This window comes from Schistocerca americana, chromosome 5 (assembly GCF_021461395.2).
Source record: "Schistocerca americana isolate TAMUIC-IGC-003095 chromosome 5, iqSchAmer2.1, whole genome shotgun sequence".
NCBI lineage: Eukaryota > Metazoa > Arthropoda > Insecta > Orthoptera > Acrididae > Schistocerca > Schistocerca americana.
In genome coordinates this window covers 408,896,531-408,921,461 of record NC_060123.1, presented here as the reverse complement: position 1 = coordinate 408,921,461, position 24,931 = coordinate 408,896,531, and the positions used below count along the sequence as shown (strand labels likewise).

The window sequence follows — 24,931 nt, the reverse complement described above, 5'->3', positions numbered from 1 at the left end:
ACAGAGATAAGAACTAAAATTATCGTAGTGTCCGTGACGTGTACTAATTCACTTAGCTAGAGTTAGTTCAAGGTAATAATATCGAAAAGGAGGACTAAGTCTTCGGCACTTACAAAACTGACTTCACTGGGAGAGCTGAAATCGACTATCTTTTAGTGATGGTTAAAAACTCAGCGCTGCAAAAAGACGTTTTGGACTGCGGAACTGTTTTCCAAATATATACATGTAGAACTACTCGGTAAAATGATGAGAAACTACGTCAGATATAGTCTCTGCCGACAACGTTACAATCATTAAGTTCTGCAACCTGAAATATATTCTACCGTCAGGAAAGACGTCTGTTTGTAGTCATCTTTGAAATCGCTTAACCATAAAAAAGCTCTAGAGAACTAATACGCTGGAAAAGCAATAATTCGCAAATACAGTAACAAATCAGGTTTTCGGGAGAGAGATGTAAGTAAATTGCAAAGTAATAAAGAAAAACTTAGTAATGTCAAGTACAGACAACAGAAGACGAATTTATAGAGAAAAAAGTTAATAACAAAAATACTAAGTTGTAACCCAGGCGCTTCAGTCTGGAACCGCGCGATCGCTACGGTCGCAGGTTCGAATCCTGCCTCGGGCATGGATGTGTGTGATGTCCTTAGATCAGTTAGGTTTAAGTAGTTCTAAGTTCTAGGGGACTGATGACCTCAGATGTTAAGTCCCATAGTGCTCAGAGCCACTTTTGTAACCCAGGGCTACAACACACTAAGTAGTATCAAATATCGTTGTCTAGAGAACACAGAGATATAATTATTCAACTTGTCGGTTATCATTTGGTTGCTCTTCGATGGTTCGCAGCAGAACAGTGTGTGCCTGGCCAGCTTTCAACAGAAGCAAATAATCTTCTTCACTGCGGTCTCGTCAATCAAACTAAAGCGCAAATATTGCGAGGTTGCACCTTCTCAGTTCTACTATACGACTTTGAAACAAGTAGAAAGGAACTGGAACTGAACTACATCGATAAAGGAAAGTATTTATATATGAAGATGGTATCTGTTCTTTCGGACATGTCCATCTTCTTCTTCTGTTCGAAAAAACAGATACCATCGGTGACCACGCAGCTCGTTAGAATGAAATTACAATGAAATGAGTATCCCTAGCTGCATACAGGCGTTGATGTAAGTCAACGGGGAAAGGTGAAAATGTGTGCCCCGACCGAGACTTTAACCCTTGATCTCCTGCTTACATGGCAGACGCTCTATCGATCTGAGCCACTGAGGACACAGAGGATAGTGCGATTCCCGTGAGAGCCACATTCCCAACTTATTGTCCTGCGCTATATTCATAATGCCCCTGCCCATTATACTCATTACTCGCGGCTTTTTGCCGATTCCCGTAAGAGTTCGGGCACTGTTTGTGCATCCGCACTGAAGAAGAATATGGTCAAATGGCCGGTGAGCCTCAACTATATAAATATATGAAGATGGCATCTGTTCTTTCGGACATGACCATCTTCTTCTTCTGTGCGGATGCACAAACAGTGCCCGAACACTTACGGGAATCGGCAAAAAGCCGCGAGTAATGAGTATAACGAGCAGGGACACTATGAATATAGTGCAGGACAATAAGTTGGGAATGTTGGCCTCAAGGGAGTCGCACTGTCCTCTATGTCCTCTGTGGCTCAGATGGATAGAGCGTCTGCCATGTAAGCAGGAGATCCAGGGTTCGAGTCCCGGTCGGGCACACATTTGCACCTGTCCCCGTTGATACATATCAACGCCCGTCAGCACCTGAAGGTATTAACATATAATTCTAATTTCGTTCTAGACGGCTGCAGGTCATCCATATAAGTATTTTAATGGATGCAGGTGATCAGGCAGGATGCTTAGGAACGTGTCACCCGTCAGAGTCGTATCTAGACATATCAAGGGTCCCATATCGCTCCAACTGCACACGCCCCACACAATTACAAAGCCTCCACCTGCTTGAACAGTCCCCTGCTGACATCCAGGGCCCATGGATTCACGAGGTTCACTCCACACCCATACACGTCCACCAGTTCGAGACAGTTTGAAACAAGACTCGTTCGACCAGGCAACATGTTTCCAGTCATCAACACTCCAATGTCGGTGCTGACGGACCCAAGGGAGGCGTAAAGCTTTGTGTCGTGCAGTTATCAGGGGTACACGAGTGGGCTTTCGGCTCCGGAAGCCCATTTCGATGCTGTTTCGCTGAATGGTTCGCACGCTGACACTCGTTGATAGCCCAGCGTTGAAACATGCAGCAATTTGCGGAAGGGTTGGACTTCCATCACGTTGAACGATTCTCTTCAGTCGTCGTTGGTACCGTTCTTGAAGGATCTTTTTCCGGCCGCAGCAACGACGGAGGTTTGATGTTTTACCGGATACTTGATATTCATGGTACACTTGTGAAATGGTCGTACGGGAAAATCCCCACTACATCGCTACCTCGAAGGTGCTGTGTCCCATCGCTCGTGGGCCGACTGTAACATCACGTCGAACTCACTTAAATCTTTTAGCAGCATTAGCTGGTCTATCAACTGCGCCAGACACTTGTTTTCTTATATAGGTGTCGCCGACCGAAGCGGCGTATTCTGCCTGTTTACATATCTCTGTGTTTGAATACGCATGCCTGTAAGAGTGTTTTTGGCGCTTACGCGTAGATCTACAGAACGCTGGGTTGCTGCAAGAGTGGAATCTTAGAAAGACGCGGTACCCCGGCTGTGCGCTGAGCTGGCAGGGGTAATTGGCGTCTTCCTGCAGCGGGGACTGGACTGTGGAGAGCACAGCAGACCCCGCGACAAGTGTATTTTCCAGGTCGCCGCCCAAGCGCAGCCGCGGGAAGGGCCAGGCAGTCTCGCCAACCAGACACCGTGACCACGCACTCTATTTGCAGAGCGGTGCCGAGATTCATGCAGTCAGAGGCTCTTGAACAGCTGGGCACTTACGCTGGTACCTGGCCTTGAAAGGTTTTATAATGCTACACTCGCTACGCGAAGAGTACCAGGGGAAAATTTTATTACATGAAAAAAAAATCAGGATATGACCATCAAACTTGGTCATAGTGTTGCCCTCTACGTAATCATGCTGCAATGAGGCACAGTTTCCCCAACGATGGTTGACTTGGCGAAGATCTTGCTAGGTGAAGTCTACATTTGGTTTGGTCGGGTAACGTTCTACCTCGAAAATCGCCTCGCTGTCAATCTGGAAATGCCTGCCACGGAATGGTTTCTTTATCCGCGGAAAGAGGAAGAAATCACTGTGTGCCGTGTCAGCAGAATATCGAGGCGACGCAAAATTCGGCAGCCCACCAACGCAGCTTTTGTGGCTGTCTCTTAGAGCTGCCATATTATCGTTGATCAAAAAGGCGCCATTGGATAGGTTCCGGTCTCGCTTCGTGTTGACAGCCCCAGGAACCTCGTCACGATATTTCGGTCAGTATAATTCTTTGAAAGTTTGCCCCTTAAGAGCACACTGTGGCAGTCTCAAGAAATACTCAAGATCAACTTGCTCGGCGATGGGTGGGTTTTCGCCTGTTTTGTCAGCTTTGCTCCTTTGTCCGAGGGCCAAAATACTGTATCCAACACTCGCCCATAGAGACTGGACAGGCAAAGACGTGACATAGCTGCAATATTTCCGCTGTTCTCTCGATTTGACGGGATTGTTGAACGGGTGTAAGCAGTCGCATATCGATTCAAATGACCATGTTATTTTCTGCCGATGACGGTTCAGATATGCTACGCTACGAGGTCACAGCACAATTTCCTAGATGGTAATCCGTACTTGCAGATTTCGCACATGGCGGACCAACTGTTACAATTTATAGACGACCATGTACCGTACTGTGACCTGTGATGTAATTAAAATGTTCGCTGATGCTTTCTGAAGACACTAGGCACCCTTTAATATTGGTTACGCCCCTGAGAGGCGGCAAGGTGTAGACACTCTGCTGCGTGCATATGCCTTGTGTGTTGTGTATAATCCAGTCATCTGTACCGTTTGAAAGGGGGTAGGCCCAAAAAATTAAAGTTCCTGGTTCGCTTCTAAAATTCTTACCATTTTTTTGTTAAAATCATTAACAATTTACTGACGTAGGTAGTAGGGTGCAGACACGGTTCGTAGACATTGCTACTCCGGTGAAACCTCGCCGTCCCAGGACCGGCGAATGCTAAAGGACGTCTACCGTCGCCAGAAAGTGTCAGTGAACTTTTTCTCTCTAATAACAAGTGTTCCCCTTGACGTGATCTGTCACCCCTAGACGTTTAATGCAAAGACTTTGAAAGGTCCTGTCCATGTAGGTAGACGTAGGCAGCTGAAGTTCATTCCATCTGAGCTTGCAAAACAGGTAGCTGGAGATGTCTGACAGCACTTTGTAATGGTCATTTTAAGCGATCGTAGATGTTAACACTGAAAGATGGACTTTTTTCCATTCTCAATCCATATGATATCATGCCACTAACCGTTTTATGTCTCCAGTTAAACTGGAGTTTGTTATATTCTACATACTTATAATTTTCAATAGACTTGGTTCGAGTATTCAGACTTTGTTAGCCCTGCTATTCTGTTTCTCCTGTGTTTGGCCAGCTCCACGCATTAAGCCGCAGTACACAACAATCACTAACCATACTGGCAAATTAGTATTCCGTGATCGTGTTATTTTAAAAAACATATGTATGTACCGCAACCAGTAACAGTTTTTAAGATTATTGATCATATGACATTAATTTATTAGCGCCGCATTTCGAACCAATACCGCTCATCATCGGTTATCAGGTTTCTTACCTGGCCAGGGTCTTCATTAGGTGCAGAACATATGCCTAATGACGGACACTAGGGCTCAAAACGGGTCGCTGGCAAATTCATAAAATTAATAATGCTAAAAATTGTGATTGGCTTCAGTACATAAGTAATTAATGGCGCCACTATGAGTATGCAAATCATGTTTGCTTTAAATGCACAAACTAACAGTCACGAGCGTTAGTAACCTTTGAGATTGGACGTGGTGACTTGATGTTAGTCAAGAATGCCTTGAAGATGACAAAGACGCCATTATAAAACCTTACCGAGTTTGAACGAGATCGTGTAACATAGCTGCGAGAAACTGGATGTACCGTCTGTGATATTGCGGAAAGACTTAGAAGGAATGCGATGATCACAAGAATGTACGGTCGCAAAAAGACCAGGCTCCCGACGGCCACGTGGCACTACCGAATGGGAATACTATCGTCTTCGGCATATGGCTCAGGCGCATCGTAATGCACCTGCACCAGCAATATGAGCAGTGCCACAGCTAACTGGTACAAAACGGTTACTTCAAGGACAGCTCTAAGCCAGACGACCTATAGCGTGCAGTCCCCTGACTCCAAACCATCGCCGTTTGCGGCTTCAATGGTGTCGAGCGAAGGGTAATTGGAGGGCAGGGTGGAGGTCAGCTGTGTTTTCTGATGAAAGCTGGTTCTGCCTCGGTGCCAGTGACGGCCATGTTTTGGTTAAAGAAGGCCAGTTGAGAGACTACAACCAACCTGTCTGCAAGCTAGACACATTGGGCCTACACCTGGTGTTATGGTCTTGGATGTGATTTCGCACGAAACCAGTAGCACCCTAGTAGTTATCCGAAGCACCCTGATTGCAAATTTGTACGTCAGTCTGTTGAATCGACCTGTTGTGCTGTCATTCATGAACAGCGTTCGAGGAGGTGCTTTCCAACAGGATAACACCCGCCTACATACCATTGTTGTGAACCAACGTGCTCTATAGAGTGTCGCTATGTTGGCTTGGCCTCGTCGATCTCGAGATCTGTCCCTAGTCGAGTACATATGGGACATCGTCGGACGAGACCTCCAGCGTCATCCACAACCAGCCTTAACCGTCTCTGTATCGACTGACCGACTGCAACAGGCGTGGAACCCCAGCCCACAAACTGACATCTAACACATGTACAATACAATGCATGCATGCGGCCAACATTCTGGCGGTTGCGCCGGTTATTAATATACAAGCATTTCACATTTGCAATTACGTATCTCGCATGTTTATTCACCTGTGATCTTGCACTGTTTATTACTTATACAGGGTGGTCCATTGAAAGTGACCGGGCCAAACGAAAAAACTACAAAGAACGAAACTCGACTAGCTTGAAGGTGGAAACGAGATGGCGCTATGGTTGGCCTGCTGTTTTAGTTGGACCTCTTTTTCGCTTTCTGATAGATGGCGCTGTAATAGTCACAAACGTATAAGTACGTGGTATCACGTAACATTCCGCCAGTGCGGGCGGTATTTGCTTCGTGATACAATACCCGTGTTAAAAGGGACCGTTTATCAATTGCGGAAAAGGTCGATATCGTGTTGATGTATGGCTACTGTGATCAAAATACCCGACGGGCGTGTGCTATGTGTGCTGCTCGATATCCTGGACGACATCACTCAAGTGTCCGGACCGTTCGCCGGATAGTTACGTTATTTAAGGAAACAGGAAGTGTTCAGCCACATGTGAAACGTCAACCACGACCTGCAACAAATGATGATGCCCAAGTAGGTGCTTTAGCTGCTGTCGCGGCTAATCCGTACATCAGTAGCAGATAAACTGCGCGAGAATCGGGAATCTCAAAAACGTCAGTGATGACAATGCTACATCAACATCGATTGCACCCGTACCATATTTCTATGCACAAGGAATTGCATGGCGATAACTTTGAACGTCGTGTACAGTTCTGCCATTGGGCACAAAGAAATTACGGGACGATGACAGATTTTTTGCACGCGTTCTATTTAGCGACGGAGCGTCATTTACCAACAGCGGTAACGAAACCGGCATAATATGCACTATTGGGCAACGGAAAATCCACGATGGCTGCGACAAGTGGAACATCAGCGACCTTGGCGAATTAATGCATGGCGCGGCATTATGGTAGGAAGGATAATTGGCCCCCATTTTATCGATGGCAATCTAAATGGTGCAATGTACGCTGATTTCCTACGCAATGTTCTACCGATGTTACTACAAGATGTTTCACAGCATGACAGAATGGCGATGTACTTCCAACATGATGGATGTCCGGCTCATAGCTTGCGTGCGGTTGAAGCGGTATTCAAAAATGGTTGAAATGGCTCTGAACATATGGGACTTAACATCTGTGGTCATCAGTCCCCTAGAACTTAGAACTACTTAAACCTAACTAACCTAAGGGCATCACACAACACCCAGTCATCACGAGGCAGAGAAAATCCCTGACCCCGCCGGGAAGCGGTATTGAGTAGCATACTTCATAACAGGTGGATTGGTCGTCGAAGCACCATACCATGGCCCGCACGTTCTCCGGATCTCACGTCCCCGGATTTCTTTCTGTGGGGAAAGTTGAAGGATATTTGCTATCGTGATCCACCGACAACGCCTGACAACATGCGTCAGCGCATTGTCAATGCATGTGCGAACATTACGGAAGGCGAACTACTCGCTTTTGAGAGGAATGTCGTTACACGTATTGCCAAATGCATTGAGGTTGACGGACATCATTTTGAGCATTTATTGCAGTAATGTGGTATTTACAGGTAATCACGCTGTAACAGCATGCGTTCTGAGAAATGATAAGTTCACAAAGGTACATGTATCACATTGGAACAACCGAAATAAAATGTTCAAACGTACCTACGTTCTGGATTTTAATTTAAAAAACCTACCTTTTACCAACTGTTAATCTAAAATTGTGAGCCATATGTTTGTGACTATTACAGCGCCATCTAGCACAAAACGAAAAAAGTGGTCCAACTAAAACATTCGTATTTCTTTACGTACTACACGAATATGTAATAAAAATGGGGGTTCCTATTTTAAAAAACGCAGTTGATATCCGTTTGACCTATGGCAGCACCATCTAGCGGGCCAACCATAGCGCCTTCTGGTTTCCCCCTTCAAGCTAGACAAGTTTCGTTCTTTGTAGTTTTTTCGTTTGATGCTTATTTCGTGAGATATTTGGCCCGGTCACGATCAATGGACCACCCTGTATATGTTACCTACACAAATGTGTTCTCGGAATTTCAATACTCTACATTAATTATCTTTTGGTGTCGCGATGTTTTCCTTCAGTGTAAATTAATGTCATAAATTTAGTTTCTTGAACAGTGTGATTGGCTGGGGTACATACGTATATCTGTTACACTGCACACATCTCAATTTACGACAGCGAGATTTCTTTCACTGAGGCAACAAATAGCAGTCTCAGTGCTTGAAAGACCGTTCTTATCGATTCACAAACGTTGCATTCCGAGTTTTTTGCGTTACTTCATTAACTTCTTGCATATATCAGCACAGATCTAAACAGTTAAGCAGTAGTAAATTCATTCTGAGCTCTAGCGTTCATTTTACAAGGATCTCTGAACTCGCCGACAAAGTGTTTCCACACAAGAAATAAGAAATGCGGACTGTCAGTACTGTGGTCGCTGAACATAGACCGCAAGGGATTTCCCCACAAAGCGATATTTTTTGGTCCTATTGCCGCTCCGTTGGCAGTTGGCTTCACTGATTCGAACTGCTTCATGCTTCCTTGTCGCGATTTTCTTTTTTTCTGTTTGGGGAAGTAGACCGAGGAGAAAGGTTTCTCTGCTCAGGTGGTAAACAGTTCCGCACAGAGCATCATTCTACCTTCTATTCAAGATGTTTGCCTCGGAGAGACGCTTCCCACGTTGAAGATGGGTAATGTGGCCACACCTCGCAATAGTACAGGGTGTATCAAAAAGAATCATCGAATTTGGCACGTCTATATTTCTGAAACTAATAAACATATACAATGAATTTTGTCTTTTGATGAACGGGAAATTCAAAAAGTTTTTTTTTTTTCATACCCTTTAGGTGTTGAATATGTCCCCCTTGAGATGCACGCTGTATGTCAATGCGGTATTCAAACTGCTCCTACACTTCAGCGAACATGTCTTGAGTTACAGCTTCCACAGTTGCTGTTAAGTGGTGTCGTCTCAGTTCATTTATAGTTGTTGGTAACGGAGGCACATAAACAGAGTCTTTTATAAACCTCCACAAAAATTAATCACACTCAGGTTCGGTGACCTTGGAGGTCAGCAACGTAAGGCTGAATCATTTGGTCCAGTGTGACCGATCCATCATTAAGTAATCCTATGATTTAAAATTTCCCGCACTTATAGATGCTAGTGTGGCAACCAGTTGGTAAATGAAGTCGTTCGAATCAGTCTCCAACTATGGGAAAAGGAAGTTTTCAAGCATATCGAGATATGTGCTTCCTTTAACAATGTTCTCGTCAAAGAAAAATGGACCATATACTTTTTCCCACGAAACTGTCCAAAACACATTAAATTTTGCAGAGTCCCTTTCATGTTGTACAACTTTACGTGGTTGTTCCGTATCCCATATTCTCACATTATGGTGGTTCACCTTTCCATTTAAATGGACTTTTTCCTCATAACTAAACAGTAAGCGTGGAAGAAAACTGTCATCCTCTATCTTGCCAAGAACGAAATTACAGAACTCCACATGTTACTGTTTGTCACCTTCACGAAGACCTCGCAGTAGCTGAATCTTGTGTGGTTTCATGTATAAACGTCGACGCAACACACGCCAGACGGACAGCGGGGGCGTGTCGAGCTGTCAAGCTGCACGGCGAACGGATTTCTGCGGACTACTTGTGGAACTATGGCGGATGCGTTCGACGTCTGTGTCAGACACTCAGGGACGGCCCGGCGATTTGCATAACACAGACAACCTGTTTTTCTGAATTGCTCGTGCCACCATCTAATGCTCTGTGCTGAAGGAGGATCCACATCATACCTATTACTGACCCGCACTGCGCGAAACGTAGAGCAAAGTCGCGACACCATTTTTACTAAAACTGAAGTGGGCACGCACTGCTGCTACCTAACGGGAACCATGTAAAACTCGAGAGTTTGCTCTTTCCAAAAGTACGTCGTTCACGCACATATCTCAAATAACATTATAGTTATGATTTTTTAAAAATCGGACGATTCTTTTTGATACGGTGGTGCTGAATGCTGTATAGTGTCAGATGTACACCGCTGCGAAGGGGTAAATGGAGTAAATGCTGTATAAGATTATACGAAAGAAGGATCAAAAATAAATTGTCCACACTGTTTAACAGAAACCTATTATTATTTATTACACGAGCTCGTCCGACGATCTACAAGGGTTTCTCATCCTGCGCATTAGTCTCTTTTCGGCTGTCTTATTTTCCGATGGTAAGGTTCTTAGGGTGGTGGTTTTCCATTACTTTACTCCTGCTAATGTAACTGTATCAGGCAGATTTTTGCGATGGTAGTTTTTGAGAAGAGTGTGTATTGTTACGGATTGTTATGGAACGAAAGAAGGAGCGAGGGTGAATTCCGTTTTCAGAACTCGGCTAAATCCTCTCGAACGGCATTAAGAGGACTTCCAAACCTTATATCCTTAATCGACAAATTCATCCTCCATGAAACGCTGCGACGGTGTTTGGGATTTATCACACGGCATTTGCACACAGTCTGAGGGTGGAGAATTTTACGCCACCACGTCTCGTTACCCTGCCGGCCAATCAATCGCTGGTAGTGATAATTTCTTCCAAAACAAGAATTCAAATACATAAAAAAAATACTGTGCATGACTGTAAAAGTGGAAGGAATAGAACGGAAACTGTGCCAGTGAACTTCATGCATTTTTCAAATAGAGCAGAACGAAATGCCAAATATTAGAGACGTATTACTGCCGACAGTGGAATGGGAGATTGGAGTTTGAAATATTTTACATATACAGTTACACATACTCCGCAAGCCACCGTGTAGTGCATGACAGAGGGTACCTTGTACCTCTGCTAGTTAACCCCTTTCCTGTTCCACTCGCAAGTGGAGAAAGGGAGAAAACGACTGGCTGTATGCTTCCTTACGATGCCTGATTTCTTTCATCTTGTCTTTGCGGTCCTTACGTGGAATGTAAATTGGTGGCAGGGGGATCGTTCGGCAGTCTGTCGCGAAAGTCGGTTCTCCAATGTTTATCAACAGTATTTCACCTCCAGGGACTCGCATTTGAGTTCACGGAGCATTCCGTAATAATCGCTTGCGGGTCGAATAATATCAGTTGCAGATCTAGAAACACGCCTCTGAATTTTTGCGACTACATCCTTTAATCCGGCCTGGTGGGGATCCCAAATATTCGAGCAATGCTCAACAAAGGGGCGCACAAGTGTTCCGCACGCGATTGCTTTATAGATGGGCTACAGTTTTCCCAAGAAACGCATTTTAAATGCTCGTCCTATTTAATATCGCTTTTGCAACGATACGCTTACATATTGGATCGTTTTGGCTGTGTGAAGCAGCACACTGCAACCAGTGTCGTATTGGAACATTATGGGACTGTTTTTCCTCCACCAACTTACACGTTCCCAAATTCAGAACATGCTGTCATTCGTCACACAAAACAGAAATTATGTCCAAGTCATTCTGCGTCCTCTTACACGCACTTACAGACGGCACTCCCCGTACACTACAGCGCCATTAGCAAAACGTCACTAAGAAGGTCTTTACGTTTCAAGTCTGACTTCCTCTTTCTGCTACCCCATAGTTTGACTCCATGGGAAACGGGAAAACGTGCCCCTAGGTCTCCAAATTTAGGAAAAAAAGGTATCACTTACCCTATCTGAAAGACATCACAAAAAAGTAGATTATTAACCACCTACTCTCAATTTGTTATATTAATTTTAATAATTCAGTTCAGGTCACTTCTTGCAACTCCATTCTTAATTAAATATGTTGTATTAACTTTTATAATTAAATTTACGACACTGCTATGTCCTATGTTTATGGACAAATAAGAAGAGAAAAAGCAACTTTTCTCTTATAAATTCGTATTCTTCCCCCTGCCATGGGCTTTTACGGCGTTAGAACGATACGACCTAAAGCGCTCACTACTTCTGTTTCTTGTCTTTTGTAAATAATTTATTGTAGACCTCCATGAGCTAGACGCCTCTTTCTGCTAAGTTATTTTCAACGTACAGTTTATTCTCTGATTGTTTTAATCGAAACGAACTGTTCGACTTAGTTGATGGCTTCTCGGATTTGATCGTTTCCTACTTGATCTCGGTTCTGCCTCATTTTTCAGCGCATCAACAATTTTCATTTTTGAATCAGAATATAAATTAGGATAAAAAATACAAGACAGGTGCCCTAACAAATTTTCCAATTTGTGTAAAACCACATGAGAAATATCATAATCGAAAAAACCAATATTTATAGAGCTTCGAAAGTCTGCTGAAAGCCAAATACAATGCTTTCGCTGCAGAAGAGACGGAGAACTATTCTTCGACATACACAGTGACTACGAAGATTCAAATATAACAAAGTTCCTGTCTTTCTTTTGGTGATGATTCGAATTCATCACGAAGCAAAAGCATTTTCAAGTAATAAATGACTGTCATCGTCCACCTTGTGTGATAAATAGCCCCTAAATGACGAGCCATCCTCTTTTGTTACCGATGGCGGTGAAAATTTTGAGACAGTACTGGAACTTGACGTCAGCAATCCGGCAAGTCGGTCTGAGAAAAAGTGGTAAGAAAGATCTGAACGATAGTAAGTCAAAAGACCGAATATGAGTAAAATTAACAGCACTGGATGAGTCGTGGGCTTATCCTTTCTTTTACTGTTAAACATGTTTATGTTATAAATTCATAACTAAATGATTTACCGATCTGTTGGGTTTCATATTCGCTTCGCTCTCGCCTCTCCCCGCTGCCTTTGCTCTCACCCATTCATTCATTAAAACCCGTTTGTATCTTGAATAGTAATGAAATTTAATTCATTAGCGAACGCTGTGTCAAAAAGTCACCAATATTTGAACAACATCTATTTCGTTTCGCATGTCAACTTCCGACGACCTTCCAGGTGTCTTTTTTATTTACTTCTATTCCTGATACCATATTTGTGATGTAAGCAAGCAGTTATCAGATCCTGTGTCGGAATTCCTGATTTTTCCCAATGAATCATCACTTCCTGCATAGGTACAGTGTCTCTTTGACTCCCATACATTGACTCCCACACACTGCAGAATAAATCTTTGAACGTTTGTTTGACAGATGCGAGTTTGCTTCCAGTTGTTTAATCGGCCAATATCCAAACAAATAAATTTACTTCCATACACGAACTAGGACGAAGTCATTGTCCTTGCTACGACTGCTGCCTTCTCTCAAAAGTGAGGGACTATTGGGGTGTGAAGAGAAACGGCTCGGTTCACTCTGCGCTCCCTCTACCTGTTGTGTGGTCACTGACCTCTTATATCACCCTACCAGTGCGGTCTGCGACATGAGGGCGCGGTGAGATAAAGAGACTGAAATAAACTGCTTGCATTGGTTAGTGAATGGGCATATCATGCAGAAATAATGTTTTACGAAATTTATGGTTTCATTTTAATGGATTTTCTGATTTTGAAGGCCCACGGACTCTTACCCTACTGAGCACAAACATCGCACAGCTCATTTTTACGTGAAATGGAACAAAACGGCTGGGTAATTCAAGAAAAATTATAAGATATTTTAAAATATGCCATATAAGAGCCAGTCTAACCCGGCCGGAGGGCCATGCATGTTAAAATGCCACTTCTGGGACAGGGAGGAGAACCGTCTACAGATCGAATCCGCCTGGCGGATTTACGACGAAGCCTGGGCGTGGTTTTTAGGCGGTTTCTCACATCCCACTAGGTGAACACCGGGCTGGTACCCAAGTCCAACCTCAGTTACACCATTTGCAAACATTAAGAAAACATTCACCCATTTTCAGATTAGTAACAACTCACGCGGGGTACATGAATTCTTTTCTGGGGGGGGGGGGGGGGTGTTAATGGGGTGGAAACGGGGCATCTGGCTACTTCTTAAACTAACCATCCCATATCCGTTAATAACCATAATAACCATGCCGACCCTGCGCCGATGTGAGAAAAAGAAGAAGAAAGAAGAGCCACCCTATTGCTCACCCTATCCCCCAGATTGTTTATGTATCTAGAGAACAAGAACGGTCCTATCATTTTACCCTGGGGTGTTCCTCACGATACCTTTTTCTCCGATGAACACTAGTCGTTCGGGACAACGTACTGTTTTATATTACTTAAAACAATGGATTCAAAGTTTTCTAGTGTTCTGCGCGCCATCTGTTATGAATGAATATCGAGATAACTCGTTTTTTCTACAGTCTGTCTGTGGATGCCATGTGCTGTGATACATTTTGACTACTTCGTCTCTTTTTATGTGGTTACAGTTTATTGATTTCATGTACTGTTTGCTTATTTAATGTTTTGACTGTATTTTGATGTTTGAAATGGTTACAGTTTTCGTTTTAAAGTTCCTTCTCCTGTCGTAGATGGCCCTATCTTGAAACCAGAAGCTAATGAATGAATCTGAAACAATTCCGGAGGATCCTGACTATGATTATTCAGTTGTTCCATGTGAGAATGAAGATCCGGATGACTGTGTGAATGGATATTTTTATGGCCCCGAGGATCATCCCATCATTAGAGCTGTAAAGGCAGCGGCTGTGCTTTCAAGTGATTCCGAAAATAACGATGAAGGTGATTCTGTTCTTTTGAGCTACTAATTTTGTCATAATGTCAAAAAGTCTTGGAGACGTCGAACTCTATAAAAACGAAATACAAACTCGGCTGGTACAGAGCCAGAGAAGAATATCGCCGTGTAGCCGCGCTGTTTGAGGTGCCTTGCCACGGTTCGCGCGGCTTCCCCCGTCGGTGGTTCGAGTCGTCCCTCGAGGATGGGTGTTTGTGTTGTCCTTAGAGTAAGTTAGTTTAAGTTAGATAACGTAGTGTGTAAGCCTAGGGACCGATGACCTCAGCAGTTTGGTCGCATAGGAACTTACCACCACCGCACAGAGAAGAATATCGTCTGTGGCATAAATCATATGATTAAACTTAAGTGATTTCAGTAAACCACAAATATCCTAAATCAGGACGGCTGCGGGGTACTTATGCCAGTTCATCCCTAATACGTATTTCAGAGTTGTGAGTCGTGACCACTGTAGCACATCGTTAGCAGCAGGGAGACAAGGGTAAACGAATAAATCAGAAGCAGTGCGAGTTACTCACCTATACGGGACCGCCGGTTGGGCACACAGTCCGCGGCGGTGGTGTCGACGTCCGCGTCGATAGGGTCTACGCTGCGCAGCGGCGATAGGCTGAGCAGGCGCGGGGAGTCGCCGCTGCCCTTCCGGAACCACCGCATCGCCTCCTGCAACACAACCAGTCTCGTCTTATATAAGCCGATCTGGAGCACACACCACAACTCATCATAATACTCGGTCCCGGTCACCAGAGTGCCGTGTTTGCTTTTACCTTCCCGGCCGGAGTGGCCGTGCGGTTCTAGGCGCTACAGTCTGCAGCCGCGTGACCGCTACGGTCGCAGGTTCGAATCCTGCCTGGGGCATGGGTGTGTTATGTCCTTAGGTTAGTTAGGTTTAAGTAGTTCTAAGTTCTAGGGGACTGATGACCACAGCAGTTAAGTCCCATAGTGCTCAGAGCCATTTGAACCTTTTTTTTTTTTATCTTAGAAAACATGCGTATGCGTGTGCTTAGTGGGTAATCCCCAACAGCCAGAGCTCTTATTGACGCCAGTTGTTAGGTTTGTAGCTCATTTTTGGTATTCAATCAAAGTGACGTGAGCTCTATTTTAATTCTATACGTCACACAGCATGTCTGTACAATCGACATTTTTCAAGTAGACGTCTCCTATAATCGATGTGTTACGCCACAGAAGTTCTGAGTACAACCAATGTGACCTTTCGTTGCCAGTAGCATTGTCGTTGGTAGTAGCATTGTGTGAGAAGCTAGTGAGTCGGGTGTTGGTCACACTACTGAGTGGGCTGGAGACACCTTGCAGAGTACAGACATAAAGATAGAGCGGATGCTGAATTTTGGAAATATGATTTGGTAAAGACTGAGCTGAGAACTGTGAAGATTTTCAGGTAATGTTGTTGTTACACTGCTTACTTGCAGAGTGTCTGGAAAACAGAAACTTTTAGCGGGATTTTTATTTGCTGGTTCGGATTAGTTAGTTTCATTATTCAGACGTGAAAAAGCAAAGTTACCTGTTCGCGTAGGTTGCACTCATAAGTAAATAGATTTAGTACTCCTTTACCACGCTATTAACACACCTAATTTTCTTAGAAAATATTGTAGTTTTTGTTAAAAAGACTATAACTGTTAAGAAATCAGAGTTTCAATATAGTTTTTGCTAATCTCTTTTGACCATTTACTGAATGCAATATCTTCCACCGTCTCCTCACAAATATTTATATTTTCAGTTTCTTGTCGCCGCATTGCACTTTGCGGAACACAGTGGCTAAGGCCAAAGCTTAGTTTGCCTAGAATATTTGCACGTCCTTGCACTGCTCTGCACAAGGCTTTCTTTCCATTAGCTAGTTTGCTGCTGCGCTGCATTTTAATGTTCATCACTTCCGAGCAGTACCGAGTTATCGTTGCCACAGGTAAACCATGAAAATCTGGGCGAGTTTAACATAAGTCAGAACACAGTAAGATCATTCAAAATTAAGTATTGCATTTCAGAATTAATATCAGTCGTACTTCTGCCGAAGATCAGTTCAAATTTTATTTTTATGCGGACAACCTTATTCTCACAGTGCAGTGTTAAATCGCGTCTGCATTATTTAAGGTTTGGAATTGTATTTAGTCAGTATTGGTAAGTAAATTTAAAAGTATTTTGGATAGTTATTCTTTCAAAAGTTGTTTTGCAGCTTTATGTAGATTTTTTATTGGTACTTCTGTGTTTGGAACTGTAAGACACTTCTATGGCTTTGTCCATTTTAGCACTGTTCACTGCATTGCGCAATACAGAATTTCATGGAATAGCCTATACAATCTACAGTTTAACGGTTTCTAATTATTTCAGTAAAAGTTAATTAAATTAAAGATACACAGTCTCAGATAGTTTGGCGACTCATTCTATGAGATAGCGTTTTCATAATTACATCAGTTGCGTTGTTCAAAACCACGATACAGTCATACACGAAAGTCTTACGAATAGGAAACCAGTTCAATTCAAATCAGTTTACAGTTCACAGCATTCAAAGTCTTTAATTTTATAAACAAATTACACAGTTTCGCCGACGTCTCATGGCCTTCCAGATTTAGGTTTTCCGTGATTTCCCTAAATCGCATGTGGTGAATGCCTCGATGGAACTTTTGAAAGGCCAAAGTCGGTATCTTTCCCATCCTTCCCGAATCCTAGCTTACGTATCGTTTCTAATAACTTCGTTTTCGACGGGACGCTACATCCCAATCTTCGTTACCTTTGCTTGGATAAAATAGACAGCCGCAATCAAGCAAATCCTATGTACGTTCCTAGTTGTCGAAATGTATGAGGCACATATATCTAAATTAGCACGAGTACACGTCCAGATTTTTCTTCACGCAAGGGTATCTGATGATGAATGAATACAGCCGAGTCAAAAATATAAATATTTGTGATCAGCAAGAAAAGCTGGATTTTACACCCGTTCCACCAGTGTGGAAGAAAAAAGGAATCTCCGTCCCGGCTTTTCGTTTGGATGACGTGGCAGCTACAGATAATGAAAGACAAATTCGGCTTCGAAATAATGCGTTCATTTTATCTGATGTAGCAAGACTGCTGTGTTGGCTTTTCACTAGAAGTTATTGATCGATATCTCTTTTATATACACTGTCTGACAACAACAGTGAAGCACCCTGAACGGTAGTTGACAGGGTATATTGCGTTATTTTAATGATTACTATATGGTGCAAATTTAGAAAGAACTAGGCAGTATGAGTCTGCCTATCAGCATGTCGTTGAGCCCTTTCTGACGTGGATGCATGCACGAATTCTTTTGGAAAGAGTGTCGTAAAGCCGCTTCCTAGATGCTGGAACCGGGGGAGAGTTCACGTCCGAGGTGGTTCCACAGATGAAATGAAAATTAAAAAGCCTGTGGCCGTCCCTTTTGTAGAACTCTGGTTTGCACGACGTTATCACTTCGTTCTTAAACTGACATCGGTTGGCTCTTGTTATGATTGCACACGAGATAGGATTCCTCCCAAATTACGTTGGTCAAGGGGCCTGAAGATGGTGTGATGGAACAGCGAAACTGGTTCCGTAAATAAAGTAAATGCAAAAGCCACTGCTGCAAGTGTTTCAATTTTCGTTTCGTACTGAACAGCTGAAGGCCCTGTAACCACGTACTGCAACGATCTATTGCACAGAGGTTCCATATTTGTTCTATCGGGGACAGATAAAAAAAAAAAATGGTTCAAATGGCTCTGAGCACTATGGGACTTAACAGCTGTGGTCATCAGTCCCCTAGAACTTAGAACTACTTAAACCTAACTAACCTAAGGACATCACACACATCCATGCCCGAGGCAGGATTCGAACCTGCGACCATAGCAGTCGCACGGTTCCGGACTGCGCGCCTACAACCGCGAGACCACCGCGACCGGCCCGGGACAGATCTTGCAGATCTTGCCGCCAACAGGAGTAACTCAGACTACGAAGACACTTCACAGACACATACGCCGTGCGTGGACGAGTAGTGCCCTGTTGAAAAATGGCACCATGATACTGCAGCATGACAGACAACACAGGTGGACGCACAATGTCCGTGATGTAGCGTTGTTCCGTCAGAGATTCCTCAGTCACTACCACCCCTGATCTGAAGTCATACCCTATGACTCACAACAGCACAACGCCAGCAATAACATTGCCGTGATTCATAAATGAACACCATTCATCAGCATTCCCTGCTTCCCAGTCAAGCACGACTCCAAAAGCAGCGGTTTGTGATGAGGTGTTGACGGCAGCCTAGATACGGCACGATAATCCCCAAGTCCAGCAGTCCTATCTCTGACCAATAGGTGGCAAGCGCAGATGTGAAGAGGTAGCGATGTGGCTGATGCACAATACTATGATCCTTCTTTGTGGTGATCAGACATAATCGACCAGAGCGTTGATTAGAGAATGCCTGTCCTCACCTTCTCAGTAATTACAGCATCGGGCCATTGCCACATCCGAATGTCCCACAAATCTTATCACAGCACTATTCGACCAGTTGGCCACCCACAATGAAGCCCCTTTCAAACTGTCAACTGGTGTTAGCGTTGTCTCGCACAAGTATGTGGCATCTCCGTGTACTTCGTAGTGTTCACTGAACACCTGACGTTTTTCACCCCCCCCCCCCCCGTTATGTACACTAAAACGCCTGGTAACAACACTAAACACGAACAACACAAGTGCACTCTGGTGGCGTTCTACGTGATAATAAGAATTACAACTCGTAACTGTTTACATACTCGCGGTTCTAGGCGGTTCAGCCTGGAACCGCGCGACCGCTGCGGTCGCATGTTCGAATCCTGCCTCGGGCATGGATGTGTGTGATGTCCTTAGGTTAGTTAGCTTTAAGTAGTTCTAAGTTCTAGGGGACTGATGACCTCAGATGTTAAGTCCCATAGCGCTCAGAGCCATTTGAACCATTTTTTGTCAGTTTTAAGGTTCAAATGGACCAGTTTTTAACACTTCTGGACTGACGATGAAGCCTAACGTTGAATCGTCATAGAAGTCACCAAAGACACCGAATAAGCGCAAGAGGACTAGGATGCTGGAGAGAATGTGCCGTTCCCTTCTTGAGGCTATCATTTCGTCTTCCGTCTCAAGCGATCTGGGAAAACCTACTTCACGATCATCCTCCCCAATAAGCTCACTTTGCTGAATAGTAAGACATAACCGTGTGTTCCTAAGATGGAGCAAAGCGAAGCCCAAGATCAAGATTAAAACTAATCAGAAATCTTGTTCCAGACAACTCTAGACAGCAACTCTCAAAGTCATTCGTATTGACATACAGGCAATACTTGTTGCTGGAGGTATTTAACATAAATATGCAAAAGCTTTCGACAAGATGATCTCACTAATGTTTTGAGACCAAGAAAATTACCAACATTAACAGGTATAAAAATTTCATCACAGATGTGTCGCTATCATGTTTTGCCTATTCTCACAAGCGAATGCCTCTTTCATTAATTATTTGTTGTTCTAAACAAGTTATCAGTGACAAAAATCTCACAAATAATTAGAAATGGTGTGCGTTCCTAGCCAAAATACACTTTTTATGGTGAACGTGCAAAAAGCCAGTCACATCGGAACGTTTACACGATTTATCAACTGAAATTACCTACCAGGGGATCTGTAGTTTATGACCATCAGCGTCCATTTTGCTTTTCGCAAACTAATCATTACTCTGCACTGAATTCCATTTCATCCCGTAATATATTTTCGGAGTGTTCCCTATATCTGTAGTCCAAGAGTGGTTAAAAGTGCGATAGCGTATTGCTCGGGTACCCCAGAAAATTACTTACAGCATTGTATTAAAATAGACTATAATTCTCGACGGCGAGCCGGAGACGACTGTTCCGATGGACACGGTAGTGCAGAGAGCTTCCTACCAGGACATCTTCCGAGAAACGGCGCTACGCTATTTCTGACCGCGAGGGAGCGGACGTGGTACCCCGCAAAACATGGGCTGCTCTTCCTTCGCTTTGAAGAAGTGCAGAACTCCCCGGGGCGGGCGTCTCCTGTATAACTTCCTCGTGAACCGAGTCAACTGCCTTTTTTCCCGGTACGTCAAAGGATAGAAGCTGCGCGCCAGCATCCTGATTCATCTACTCCACAGATCACACCATCTGTACCACGAGCACAAGCTGTTTCTTCCGCAAGTGAGGGCCATTCGCTACTGAACAAAATGTTTCATTTCATATTTGCGACAAAACAAAACAATTTGCGTCTACTAGCAGGATAATTACCTTCTTCATATCTTTGTATGTTCCAGTACGGCGCAAATGTGGACTGTTCCACACATACTAAGTGATCAAAATCATCCGGACACCTGGCTGAAAATCACTTACAAATTTGTAGCACCCTCCATCGGTAATGCTGGAATTCAATATGGTGTTGGCCCACCCTTAGTCTTGAAGACAGCTTCCACTCTCGCAGGCATACGTTCCATCAGGTGCTGGAAGCCTTCTTGGGGAATGGCAGGTATCGATGTCGGTCGGTGAGGTCTAGCACGAAGCCGGCGATCCAAAATATCCGAAAGGTGTTCTATAGGATTCAGGTCAGGACTGTGTGCAGGCCAGTCCATTACAGGGATGTTTTTGTGTAATCACTCCGCCACAGGCCGTGCGTTATGAACGGTGCTCGATCGTGTTGACGGATGCAACCGCCATCCTCGAATTGCTCTTCAACAGTGGGAAGCAAGAAGGTGCTTAAAACATCAATGAAGGCCTGTGCTGTGATAGAGCCACGCAAAGCAACAACGGGTGCAAGCCCCCTCCATGGATAACACGACCACACCATAACACCACTGCCTCCGAATTTTACTGTTGGCACTACACACGCTGGCAGATGACGTTCACCGGGCATTCGCCATACCCACACCCTGCCATCGTATCGCCACATTGTGTACCGTGATACGTCACTCCACACAACGCTTTTCTACTGTTCAGTCGTCCAATGTTTACGCTCCTTAAAACAAGCGAGGCGTCGTTTGGCATTTACTGACGTGATGTGTGGCTTATGAGCAGACGCTCGACCATGAAATCCGAGTTTTCTCACCTCCCGCATAACTGCCATATTACTTGCAGTGGATCCTGATGCAATTTGGAATTCCTGTGTGATGGTCTGGATAGATGTCTGCCTATTACACATTATGACCCTCTTCAACTGTTGGCAGTCTCTGTCAGTCAATAGACGAGGTCGTCCTGTACGCTTTTGTGCTGTACGTGTCCCTTCATGTTTCCACTTCACAATCACATCGGAAGCAGTGGACCTAGGGATGCTTAGGAATGTGGAAATTTCGCGTACAGACGTGTGACACAAGTGACACCCAATCACCTGACCACGTTCGAAGTCCGTCAGTTCCGCGGAGCGCCCCATTCTGCTCTCTTACGATGTCTACTGACTACTGAGGTCGCTTATATTGAGTACCTGGCAGTAGGTAGCAGCAAAATGCACCTAATATCAAAAACGTATGTTTTTGGGCGTGTACGGATACTTTTGATCACACAGTGTAAGTAGCGATAACAGAGCTATCCGTTGTTAGTACAAAATTGTGCAGACTTCGTTTCCTACTTTTCTGTAGTGGAACTAAAGCTATTTATTCCGGTACCATTAGCAGTTCTCAATTAGACAAATCCAACTGTACGTTGGTCAGTGAAAAAATTATTTTCGTTGAATTTTGTTTCATTTTGTTGCGTAGCGCACGGCGTTCACTTTTCGTCGCCCTGCGGAGGTTGACTTACATCGCTATGAAATTCTGTTCTAATGGCAGGAATCTTTTGTTCCCTTGCGGAAAACTATCTCGTAAATTAAGGGAAAAAATAGAGGAACACCTTTTAGCGGGGACTTCGTCTTCTTCGTCTGGAAAGAAATACAACTATGTTTAACACGAGTCTGAAAATCTTTGGACTAGAAGCATTTGTGTTGTTACTCTTACCAAAGGTAAAATAACGGCGAATATCGTAAAATGAAAGACGTTTTATCAATACATATATGTGCAAAAGACTTCTGTTTCAGTGTATTAACAATATTATACGTTACAGTTATTATATGATCCAAGCAGATTAATAACTGATTGTACAGAAGTGGTATACTGTGAAAAACAACCTACATATTCAGTTCTGACATCTGGAAACATGCTGCATGACCTCCCCTGAGTGGGTCATATGAATCAATACGTCCTCTTTATTCATTGGTCTTCTTTCCACTTCACGTCTAGCTCACAGTCTTTAGAGCTAAGCTATTTCTAATGGAACATTGATTAAATTCTTTGTCTGTGTTCGCAGAGCATGATAATAAATAATATACTTACATTCTCGGTGTTATTTAACAACTTTTATTTATAGAAAACCTGATAATAGATTCCGTCTAATGTCTTTATAGCATTTCTATTTCGTCAATGTACATTCTCTTGTCATATCTTAATGAAGAGTTGCAAAACTTGGAGATGCATTAGAACTGTGATGTGGTTGGCATCACTGCAGAAACACGTCAACATAGCTTCATTGTGTCACTCTTCCACATAATTTAGCTAACCCAAACACATTGCAAACATCGAGCAACTGTTAATCAGTAAATTTGTCCATAATACCGCGTATCACTGGGTCACTTAGAAGCAAAATACTCAGAAAATACCGCTGGATATTCATCGAAATTATGTCGGTGGAGTTGTACACCTTGTGTATGTTATAATACAGCATATACTTGTACAAAAAGTGACGTGACCTAATAAGAATGACTCCCCTATAAATCTAGAAGTCCCTTTCACGCGAGCGAATTCCTTGTCTCAACCGACTACTCGTTGCAAGTGGGTCTACTGCACCGTCGCCTGTCACGCGTGAACAAAAATTGCGTGTACTGCGAGAACTCTGCTATGCAGTTTGGCACCTGAACGGCGTGAGTGAGGTTATGAAGGATTATCCATATTGCGAAAAAAATGGAAATAGTAATAGAATATAGGAACAAGCAATAACAACAGAGTTCATTAATGAGCGAAGCAATATTCATTGTGGAAGTTATTGAAGATCATAGCATAAATTGTCCACACTCCTAAGAATTGAAAGAGTATTAAACGACTCGTCCAAATATTCAAAACTTCTACATTTATCTGCCCCAAAAATATACAGTGACCGGGCCAAATATCTCACGAAATAAGCATCAAACGAAAAAACTACAAAGAAAGAAACTACTCTACCTTGAAGGGGGAAACCAGATGGCGCTATGGTTGGCCCGCTAGATGGCGATGCCGTAGGTCAAACGGATATCAACTGCGTTTTTTAAAACAGGAACCCCCATTTTTATTACATATTCATGTAGTACGTAAAGAAATATAAATGTTTTAGTTGGACCACTTTTTTCGCTTTGTGATAGATGGAGCTGTAATAGTCACAAAAGTATAAGTACGTGGTATCACGTAACACTTCGCCAGTGCGGACTGTGTTTGCTCGTGATACATTGGCTCTGAGCACTATGGGACTCAACTGCTGTGGTCATCAGTCCCCCAGAACTTAGAACTACTTAAACCTAACTAACCTAAGGATATCACACACACCCATGCCCGAAGCAGGATTCGAACCTGCGACCGTAGCAGCAGCGCGGCTCCGGACTGGAGCGCATAGTCGTGATACATTACCCGTGTTAAAATGGACCGTTTAGCAACTGCGGATAAGGTCGATATCGTGTTGATGTATGGCTATTGTGATCAAAATGCCCAACGGACGTGTGCTATGTATGCTGCTCGGTATCCTGGACGACAACATCAAAGTGTCTGGACGTTCGCTGGATAGTTATGTTAGTTAAGGAAACAGGAAGTGTTCACCCACATGTGAAACGTCAACCACGACCTGCAACAAATGATGATGCCCAAGTAGGTGTTTTACCTGCTGTCGCGGCTCATCCGCACATCAGTAGCAGACAAATTGCGCGAGAATCGGGAATCTCAAAACCGTCGGTGTTGAGAATGCTACATCAACATCAAATGCACCCGTACCATATTCATGTGCACCAAGAATTGCATGGCGACCACTTTGAACGTCGTGTACAGTTCTGCCACTGGGCACAAGAGAAATTACGGGACGATGATAGATTTTTTGCACGCGTTCTATTTAGCGAGGAAGCGACATTCACCAACAGTGGTAACGCAAACCGGCATAATAACCACTATTGGGCAACGGAAAATCCACGATGGCTGCGACGCGCGGAACATCAGCAACCTTGGCGGGTTAATGTATGTTGCGGCATTGTGGGAGGAAAGATAATTGGCCCATACTATATGGATGGCAATCTAAACGGTGCAATGTACGGTGATTTCCTACGTAATGGTCTACCGATGTTACTACAAGATGTTTC

The 24,931-nt window shown here is 43.7% G+C and overlaps 1 protein-coding gene across 1 annotated transcript in view; it reads right to left on the bottom strand.

Annotated features, from left to right (window-relative positions):
* LOC124616141 (E3 ubiquitin-protein ligase LNX-like) overlaps nucleotides 1-24,931 on the bottom strand; it is a 676,831-nt gene that overhangs the window by 68,836 nt on the left and 583,064 nt on the right. Inside the window, exon 2 of the mRNA XM_047144414.1 lies at nucleotides 15,097-15,238. Within this exon, the coding sequence (XP_047000370.1) occupies nucleotides 15,097-15,232 (136 nt within the window). The 5' untranslated portion in view covers nucleotides 15,233-15,238. The remainder of the gene's footprint in view (nucleotides 1-15,096; nucleotides 15,239-24,931) is intronic.